At 38.9% G+C, this 10,415-nt stretch overlaps 1 protein-coding gene across 1 annotated transcript; it reads left to right on the top strand.

Annotated features, from left to right (window-relative positions):
- Positions 1 to 5,986: 5,986 nt before the first annotated feature.
- Positions 5,987 to 8,422, top strand: LOC144638028 (chitinase-3-like protein 1). The gene is made up of 2 exons (XM_078497153.1): positions 5,987 to 6,369; positions 7,325 to 8,422. The coding sequence occupies exons 1-2, from the start codon at positions 6,010 to 6,012 to the stop codon at positions 8,342 to 8,344; spliced, it is 1,380 nt and encodes a 459-aa protein (XP_078353279.1). The 5' UTR covers positions 5,987 to 6,009; the 3' UTR covers positions 8,345 to 8,422.
- Positions 8,423 to 10,415: the final 1,993 nt, after the last annotated feature.

Genomic DNA, 10,415 nt, shown 5'->3' with positions numbered 1-10,415 from the left:
CAATCCATAATCATGATTTTGACTTTAATTTTATTAGTAACGAACATGTAGTATACTATAGCAAGGACATGGCCCTTCTGTGATATTTATAGTTACATACATACACATAAAGCTGTTAACACGACATGTCGCGATCAATGCCGGTATTCTTTTGCAAAAATACATGCATAGAGAAGGTTAAATGAACGTGTTATTATCCGAGAACAGAGAAAACGTTCCAGTGCGGTCGTTCTGTAGGAAATGTTCTTTCAGTTTATGACCAAAAAGGTTCTGAACAGAAAGTTTTTACATATCGGCGCGGTTTCCTGGCTTGTTTCCCAATACTTCTCAAGTCCTGTCCTAAGTAAGCGTAAACCAATGTGCAAGTTTTAAACTGTTTCATAAATGTGTAATTGAAAAGCAAATTATAATTTTTTTGTGTGTGTCTATAAAGTTTTGTTGGACATTCCCCATTTTTCCAAATTATTGCAGTGCAATCTCGATTTCTCTAACCTCTAAGGAAAACGAAAATTAAGTCGGGAAATCGGGGAGGGGAGGGGGGGGGGGACCCAGTGTTCAACTGAGTGAAGAAAATCCAAGGAGAACGACTTTTAGTTCGAGTTATCCGAAAGTTAGAGAAATTAAGCGTCCGAGATATCGAGATTCCACTGTAATTCATAGAGGAATTTTATCAGCAATCGAAACTATTACTAATGCCCACTGCGATTGGTCCAATGCGTTGTGATGTTATTTTGTGTGTCTGGTTGTAATAAACCTGCTATTGTTGTTGGAGAAAACGATTTGTTCAGTGGACAATTTCGCTTAATATTTATGTGGACTTGATATTCAGATGAAAAACGTAGACAGTGAGATAACATTAAAAGCGTTATTGCATTGTGTGAACGGAAAGTACGAGTGAGACTTTGGGGAACTCGGGCGCCACAACCCCACGAAAAAGTCAGATAACTCCCCCCTCCTATCCTTTTCTTAGAGCCGATCTAGCGCTTGTAACGACACGTAGTCAGAAAGTAGTCAGAAAGCAAACAGAGAAAAACTCAAGAAAACAGCCGCGGCCTTCTATCGTTTTGTTTGATCAACAAATATCGAGCTCTTTTTTTTCACCTTTTAAGCTGCGACGTGGATGTTTACCACACCTGTTAAACAGAACTGACGGGACGCAAAACTCGTTGTCATGGATCAATCCGAAAAGGTTGTCATGAACGCTGTCGTCGAGTCCCCCTGTTTGTGCAACTGAATATTCGTGATTGATTTGTTTTAACTTCTTCTTGTTTCCGTTTGTTTCATTTCATATGCTTTCAGAAGGTTCAAGCCTTAACCTCTTTTTTTGTCATCTACTGACACTAGCTCAGGCCCAGAATTCAGAAGTGTTTGTCTACTGAAAAGCTTTATTTAACGCTAAGCATGCACAAGAAGATAAACAGAATTAAGGACAAAACTATTAACAGAAGAAAGACAAAACGACGTGATCCTTTACTGTTGTTTTATTTACAACTTAGATTTTTTTCGGTAGAAGGGTAGCGTGAGGATTTTAGCTTTTACTTTTGAAACGATAGCCACTTCTTAGACAAAGACTAGGGAGGCTTTAAACTAACAAAGCAGAAAAGTTTCCCAATTCGATTTTACAAGCATTTGCTGGTAGACCGAAGAATTCGTCGTGGCACAGCAGGGAATACCCCTTAGGCCTTGATGTATCGAAATTGTAAGGAAACCCTCAAAAAGAGAGTTGAGTATCCGCTGGTTATCCACTCGCTTTTATTGCATGCCGCCCATGTCCTTTGTTCGTTCGCCGGCGGTAAAATAAAAGACGAAGAAGCGAACGAACGATAGACAACAATGACTTGTTTAAATGCAGAAGAGCGTTTTGCCGTTATGTTCATTTCCACACAAACATCATTTTATTGTGGCGCTCATTTTGCCAACATCCTGAGTCTGGTACGGGTTTTGTCCTTTTAGACGAATTTGTGCCATTTATTTGATGCGCGGCAAAATAACAACGCCCTGACACTTAAAAAGAAATCAGGTTCCCAGTTCATTCTGCTGCCTGATTTTTTAACATGTTAATATAAGATAACCACGACCTAACTTTGTTATGTGTATTGGAAACGTTTATGAATGTACGCATCGGGAAGACGTCTGATCTTATGGGGTAGAATAGCTTTTTCTTAATACATCGACTGAATTGCTTGGTGACGAACCATTTTCACGGTCCTAAAAATTAAAAAAAAGGAAAAGAGAAGAAATAAAGAAGAAATAAAGCCCGTGTGATTATTCGAGAACCAAGCAAAACGTTCCTTCTGAATGAAATGTGCAGTTAAAAAACCAAAAATTTATGAACAGAAAGAATTCGAGGAGAATTCGAGCCTATCTTCAAAACATGTGAGTAGCGTTTTACATATTGGTTTCCTCGCTCGTTTCCTTTTTTTTTTCGAGTCATGTCCTCTAAAGTACGTAGAAGTAAACCATTGTGGAACTAATACATTGCTTTATTATTGTCGAAATTATTTTAATAAAATTGAAAAGCAAATCGTTTTATTTTGCACTTATATAGTTGCGCTGCTCGTTTCCTAGTTTTTCTTAAATTATTTAGTTCAAAGAGGAATCTTACATTCCACCACAGATATTACTAAAACTACCCACCAGTTGATCCAAGGCATTGTGATATCTTTTTTTTTTGACAAATGGATGTGTTTATTGGATTTTGGATTCAAAGGTTTGTCATTTTAACGAACGTATGTTGCTCACTTCTTAGTAACTTGAGTTCTTTTCTTCGCAAAGCCAAATTAATAGCGGGAAAGCTGTGAGTAAATAACTATTCAAAGTGGCTATGAGCCACTTAATATAACTCGGAAAATTTATTATGAAACAAGAATCGAAAACAACAAACTGACAAATAGAGATTTGCTAAAACAAATGATGTTAAACTTTCCACTATTCAGTTTACTTCACTAGCTTAGTTTCATTGTCATCTAGCTGCTCATCGAGAGCAGGCCGAAAGCGCAAGTGATAGAGTTCCCATCAGTTGCAAATTGTTTTCTTTCTTTTTATATTTCCTTTTTGTTTTTTGAAGGTTAGGCAAAATAATAATATCATTAGAAAAATTAAGTTTTGGTCTATTTCAAGAAAACTGACATTAGTACAATATTTCGGCTGGTAGTTAAGCATGCATGTACCGTATTTATTCGGCTAAATAAAGCCGAGACCCTAGACTTTTAGTTTTTGGAACCAGTTAGACTCTGACAAAAAATAAACCCAAATCACTCGGCTATAAGCCGACCCAATTTTTCCTTCAAACTTTAAAACAATCCACGTGCAGCGAGCCAGTCAACATATTCGTTAAATCACAACTATGTAATTAAAAAACAACAAAACACTGATAAAGGATGAAATTATTAATAGAACCGTACACAAGCGTGACAAAACATTCACCTGAGTTCAGAATCCTATCTCAAACAATCACGCATTCTTCTGAAGAATTAAGCGGTTATCGATCATCATGCCAAAAGCTACTGGTTTTCAAACAACTAAACCTTCAAATTGAAAGTTGTTGCCGAGGTAGAGACAGTTCAGAACAACTGCAAAATCGCCAGAGAATACGGAATGATTCAGTAAATCTTCAAATCGTCGCAATTCGCCAAGTTGCTAACGAAAAGATCAAGCAGATCAAGCGGGTGAACTTTTAATGTCATCAAAACGAAATATGTGCTGTTACCAGTATTTGTCTAGTACTCTGAATCCAATCCAACTTTACTGGAATGGTTTCTTTTAGCAGAGAAGTCGTGGTATTATAAGTTTTCGGTTTCGAACAAGAATATTACATCAAGCTGATTTCTGTCAGATCGTGTTACAATGTTTACCAAGCGCGTGGGAACAGCAGCTTCTGATTGGTCAGTTTCTGGTGTCGCCACAACAAGCCAAAAAGATCGATTCCTGACCCTTCTTCTCTTGAAAAGTCACGTTAGCAGTGATTCTGCAATTTAACTAAACTTTAAGGAAAGGAACAGAAGGAAAGGAACAGTCTCAAGAACAGTCTCAGGCAGAAAAAAAGAGATTGCAAGGAAATTGTTTAAGACATGCGGGATTTCGAATGCCCTCGTCTGTTCAAAAGACGATCACAGTACGCCGACAAAATAAATAATATTCCAGAGCGAGCCGATGGACGACGAGTTCCAGCCTAAATATCAAAGAAAAGGCGAATAAACGCTTGCTAATAATTTTCGTTTGTTGATGATCGCTCGGCCTCGGCTTATAGATGAATATTTCATTCAAATTTAACTCTTTTCTAGTACCATCGAATTTTTTTCGGAAATACTCGGCGATAAATTGAAACCCCAATTTTGTTGAGTTTTAACCAGTTCTCAGTAAGATTTGGTGAAAATATATAGCCTTTGTGTACTTCATATATGCGCATGCGTTCAGCATAAAATTCCGTGTGCTTGAGTCTACGCCTGAAAGAATGCATACCACAAGGAGAACTTTTTGGTTTCAGAAACAAATATATAGCATTTGTGTACTTCACATAAATTAACACAGATATGGCTCGCATTTTACCCAGCACCCTCCTCGCTTCACAAAGTTAATTGATTAATTCAATTTGATATTTATTAATTAATTAATTGAATTAAATTGTGGACAGGAATCGAGTGAAGGATGGAAGGAGTGAAATCGGCCCCATAACTAAACTCGGAATTTTCCGAGTTAAAAAGTGAAGAATAAAAACTTTTGTTTATACTGCCCTGAAGGGTATAGCATGGTTAGTTGAGTTGGTCTGCTATGAAATGGCATAAACATTTTTACCCTTTTTTTCGCCTGAACTGAATAAGTTGCACCTTCCGATCAGACAATTAAAAAAAAATATTTCGCTTGATATTTCTCAGATGAAATTAACCTTCAATAGATTATGTGAACGAAAACCAGTTAGGCGTGAAATAGGACACGATCTAAATTTGGAAGTAATGCAGGTTTGCGACAGGGCATGAAAAAAATACATTTTGATTTGAAATTCCGAAAAAGGCTTCAGGAACTGCGCGGCACAACCCCAGCAAATCTAATATCGAGAATTACCAGCGCTACTGACGACGCGTATTAAAAAAGATATGAAAAAAAAAACGCTCAAAAATTTGTCGCTATTTTTTGGATCAACAAATTTCGAGCTCTTTTTGCACCTTTTCAGCTGCAAAGCGAATGTTTACCACACCTGTAATACAGAGCTGACGGGGCGAAACGATTGTTGTCATGAATCTGTTTGACAAGTTTGTTTGAATGTCCTCGGCAATTGTCCTCATCTGTTCAACGGAATATTCATACACTTGTTGTCTATCTTTTGTTATGTTTTTTTTTCAGTTCATTAGATCTCAGTCAGTCCTTAGTCGCGGCCTTTTTTATTACCTAAACAAGTTCTGGTTTCAGGAGTTCTGACCACTGTTATTGTTCAACGCTTAGTTTGTACGAGAAAAAAATAAAATTTAAAGACAGTAAGATTAACTGTAATCAGTCGTGCGTTGTGGTACTTTGTCCATGTATGTGCCATTTCAATTTAAAACTTTACAATTTTCGGTAAGAAGAGTAGGGTGCAGCTCACTTGGAGATCTTTATTGTCGAGGATCCTCATTTAGACAGATATAGCGGTTATGTGCACATCACTTACGCTCGGCCTAAAATTCAACACCGCTGCGATGGTTTAGTTTAGAGCAGCCGCTATGGTGCTTAAATAAAGCTGGATTTTTTTACACAGTATGTTAAACACACTTCCTCACCGTTGTAAATAGTGTCAAAGTATGTCCGTCTGTCAACTGACATGTTGAATAACCAAACGTGGAATTTACTCAGCTCTTAAAACTCCAGATGCTAGTTTGAACAAACAGTTTGTTCTGGTAACCTGTGATTGGCTGAGTACATGAAACCAAGAGATCTTTGTTAGAATAGCTGGTTTGAAACGTCAGGCGACTTATGCCTATAAAATACTGCTCGAATACCTCTAGCTACACTGCTTCTGCATTTGTTCCAAGAGTCATGCGAGCTTACGTTCTTTTCCTGCTGGTGGCTTTCGCCTCGTACATCAGTGCCAAGAACTATGTACGAGTGTGTTACCACACCAACTGGTCTCAATATCGTCCGGGTGCCGGCAAGTTCTGGCCCGAAAACATCGATCCTGAGCTGTGTACTCATCTAATGTACTCATTTGCAAAGATCAACCGAAACAACGACAAACTGGCCATGTACGAGTGGAATGACGACAAGTTATACCCGAGGTTCAACGCCTTAAAACAGAAAAATCCCACGCTTAAAACACTGTTAGCTGTAGGAGGATGGAACCACGAAAATGCCAACAGTCCATTTTCCAAGATGGTCAAAACTGCGGCTTCCAGAAAGGTATTGTGTCATTTTTTGAATAACATCTTTCCCGTAACCGTATCAAGAATAACGTTTCTTTTTTAAAGATTCGTTATAAGTTAAATTTCCATAACAAGTTAAAGAATTGCTCTGTTGTCAAATTAGATGTGTTTTTGCCGCGTAGAATTGTTCTTTCCAAGATCGCTGTTTGGGCACCTGCATTCATCTGCTGTAGTAAAATGTTCTTGCCTATTGTGCATGCGTTAGGTATCGTGTTTGATTCGTGTATTTTTATTTGTGTTTGATAGCACCGTACGTGCAGGTCCAGCCTTCCTTTTTTTTCTTGAGCGCTTATTACTTTTCCGTAGTTTAAGAGCTTTATTATCGGACGTACAAGCAAACTCATACCCCCACCATCGTACAAAGGGTGGGGGGGGGGGGGGGTGGATGGAACCCTTCACTAGAGTTTTCGTCCTATTAAGGCTCAGCGAAATATTTTTGCACTGAGTAGAAAGCCCGTAGCGAACTCCACAAGATGACATATTTTTCGTTGGCATAATAGCTGCCATCTTAGATCCGCCCCCCCCCCCCCCCCCCCCTCTTGAATCACGTCCGGGAGTTAATCGCACACGGACGAAGAATTTTCAAATCTAACCTTAAACAAATACACTTTTTAGTTTTCTCTTTATTTTCATTTCATCTTACTCGTAAATCAATAAACTAAGACTACAATAGCTTAATGTATTTTTCCATCCTTATTCATTTTTTTACAATCTTTTATAAAGAAAAAAGAAAAAAACAGGGAGAATATGTGTAACCCTTTTTTATAACTTAACCGTTTAACGGAACTTCGCACAGACATAGTGCCAAACCTTCACCACCCGTCGTCACTTTCGCTCTCCTTTTTTTTAGGCACGTTAAGGTGTCATGTAACGAATAGCAATAATCTCACGCGTTCCATTAGCTTATTTTCATATCACTTTTCCCATGCCAGGTATTTATCGACTCGTCAATTGAAATGCTGCGAACATGGGGTTTTGACGGTCTCGATCTGGACTGGGAATATCCTGCTGTTCGAGGAGGCTCGCCACCCGGAGATAAACAGAAGTTCACCATTCTCTGCCAAGAGCTGTTGGACGCGTTTAAAGCTGAAGCAGCCCAAACTGGAAAGCCCCGCCTTTTACTGACTGCTGCTGTGGCAGCTGGCTATGCCACCATTGACAAGGCCTATGAAGTTGCCAAACTTGGTCCATTATTGGACATACTTAACCTGATGACCTATGACCTTCACGGCAACTGGGATTCAGTGACGGGACATCACACAGCCATGGTAGGAGATGACAAGCTCACTGTACCATTTGCAGTCCAGTACTGGATTGACAAGGGATTTCCAGCCAACAAGATCGCCTTGGGTCTTGCTACATATGGACGAGCATTCTCCCTTAAAGACGCCGGCAACAGCGGTCTTGGTGCTCCCAAGCATGATTGGCAAAAACCCCACAAAGGTCAATACACCAGAGAGGCTGGCTTCTTGGCCTACTACGAGATCTGCAAACTCGGCTTAAATATTGTCGAAAACAATGCTGTTATGGCTCCGTACGGCCACAAGGGAACCATCTGGGTTGGCTTTGATAATAAACAGAGTCTGCAATACAAGATCGACACGGTGATTAAGGCCAAAGGTCTCATGGGAGCGATGTTCTGGGCTCTGGACTTAGATGATTTCAGTGGCAGTCAGTGTGGCCAAGGAAAATATCCCCTGATGAACTACGTGAAGAAGGTTTTGGGCGGCTACACACCACCACCGACTACCCCCGGGCCTACCTTAGCCCCAGGTGAGACAACGACGCCACCACCTGAACCACCAACTCAGCCACCAACTCAACCACCAACTCAACCACCGTCAGGTAGTTGCGTATCAGTCCCACCATACAACTCGGCAGGTATGGATGCATGGTGCGCAGCCAACTGTGCGGCTGGAAATTGTCCTGCGACACACTGCAAGTGCGGTTAGGTCAAGTGAATACTGCACGAGTTAGCCACAAAAATGTAATAGAATAGAAAGTAGAATAAAACTGCATTGAATGAAAAACGAGACGTTTCCATTTTGTTTGCGTGCATATTATTCTTAAGTGATTTTCTTTAAGGGTTATTTTGTTATATTTTTGCTGTCATGAGCATGGATCTCACGACGCCTCGAGAACCCGTTCTGGTGCAAACACAATTTTAAATATCATTATTGTCAATTTTTTATCTTTCACTTTTGTATCTTTTAATCATGTGTCCCCAAATTTGTTAGGGAATCTTCCCTTGCTATTTGGTTTTGACACTCTAATAAAGTTTTTCATTCATTTCATTCATTCAAAAAAAAAAATATTTCTAAGAAGTTTCACTCTATAATTATACCTTGAACTAACTGCAACAGAAAGTCCGCGAGTTCCAAAATATTAATAGATCTTTATCTTCAATGAACCAGCAATTTAAAGTCCACCAAAATCTCCATTAATTTGATATTTTATCAAAATCTCCACAATTACTCAGATTAGATGCCCCTGTCTATTTTACGGTTGATATTCTTGATCCACAAAAGTCAAAAGCTATGCATTTGTGTTAGGATTGAGCCTCAAAAATGAAGACTATGACTTAAAATAATGACCGAAGATCAAAGACCATAAAACTTAACGACAAAGACCACAAAGAGAAAACGAAAACCCCAAGCCCCAAAACGAAGAATCCAATACATAATCATAATAAAACCAATATTCATGAAGAGGAGCAGTCCTTTGAAATGAAATGGTAACTGTTTGTTCAGATCCCGAAATGGCCGACAGTTTATTTTATTATTATTTTGAAGAAAAAAGGTATTAAAAATGCAAGTGCAAGGCGTGCATTATCAGGTATTTCCGGGCTAGCGCTGATATGTCTTGTCTTTTAAAGCTAGTACTCAGTTACTTTTCTTTTCACAGACACTGAACAAAGTTCTGTAAGCAACGGAGTAAGCTTCTTTATTTTGTCATCTGATCTCGTCGCAGCTTTCCATGACAGTCATCATCTGAATATATTGTGTTGACAAATTTTGTAATTTCACATAAATTGTGAATACGATTAACAGATTATCCATTTACAAGTTAACGTTAAAACGAAAATGCCCATTTAAGTGGATACACAGGAAAGGACATACTGCAGCTGAATCTCGCAGCGACATGCAACAAGGACAAATTCACATCATGTACACGCGCTAACAGGGATATGTCGCACCGACACAGTCCATCATGGCATGTTGCTGCAAAATGTTTTCTTGTTTGTGTACATGTTGTAATGTTGTCACTGCGATAGGTCCTTTCGTGTGTCAGCAACCAACTGAGTACACCTACGGACAAATACGTTTCTTTATTATATATATAGCGAGAATTTTAAGCAATAAACCTTGCAAATAGAATTCTATATTTGCTATATTTTCACATGTGAAAAAAGCGATACGTCCAATCAGCTTCGCGTATAGCTTTCTTCACATGGGAAAAATATAACCAATCAGCATCTAGACTAGTACGACTAAACCAATCACAGCGCGAGAATTTAAATGGTTTCCAACGAGGTCGAGAAAGCGAGCGGCAAGTTTGCTCTCGACGGCAGTTTATGCTTTGAAAACATAGCTACATGTTTTGTTTCTTTACAAAACTTTGCCTTTTAAGAACTTAATGGAAATGCAAGCCAACAGAAACACGCTAAGCAAAACCTAAAGAATACAGCAGTGATAAAAATCACTCTTCAAAGGCGAAGTGAAGACAGGCGAAGGCGAAGTGTCGATAAGTGAAAGCGAGTTGAAGACAAGACTTTCATCGGAACTTACAACACATCCACGGACTTTCTAAGAGTATTCAGGAACTCTTGGGATCGTCTTGGTAAAGTAAATTGTATTTTTTAATTTGATTTACGTCGTAATTATAGTTTAATTAACCGACTCCTTGTGTTGTCACAATTTGTTCAAAATTCGCCAGTTGATTCGCCAGTAGTTTATTCGCTTGTGGCGAAGTTTCCTCGATGCGATACGAAGTTTATAAATGTAACGCAGTGTGTTTATTTAA

The sequence above is a fragment of the Oculina patagonica genome, chromosome 1 (genome assembly GCF_052425735.1).
Source record: "Oculina patagonica isolate OP01 chromosome 1, crgOcupat, whole genome shotgun sequence".
Lineage (NCBI taxonomy): Eukaryota > Metazoa > Cnidaria > Anthozoa > Scleractinia > Oculinidae > Oculina > Oculina patagonica.
This window is presented reverse-complemented; position numbering and strand designations above follow the sequence as displayed.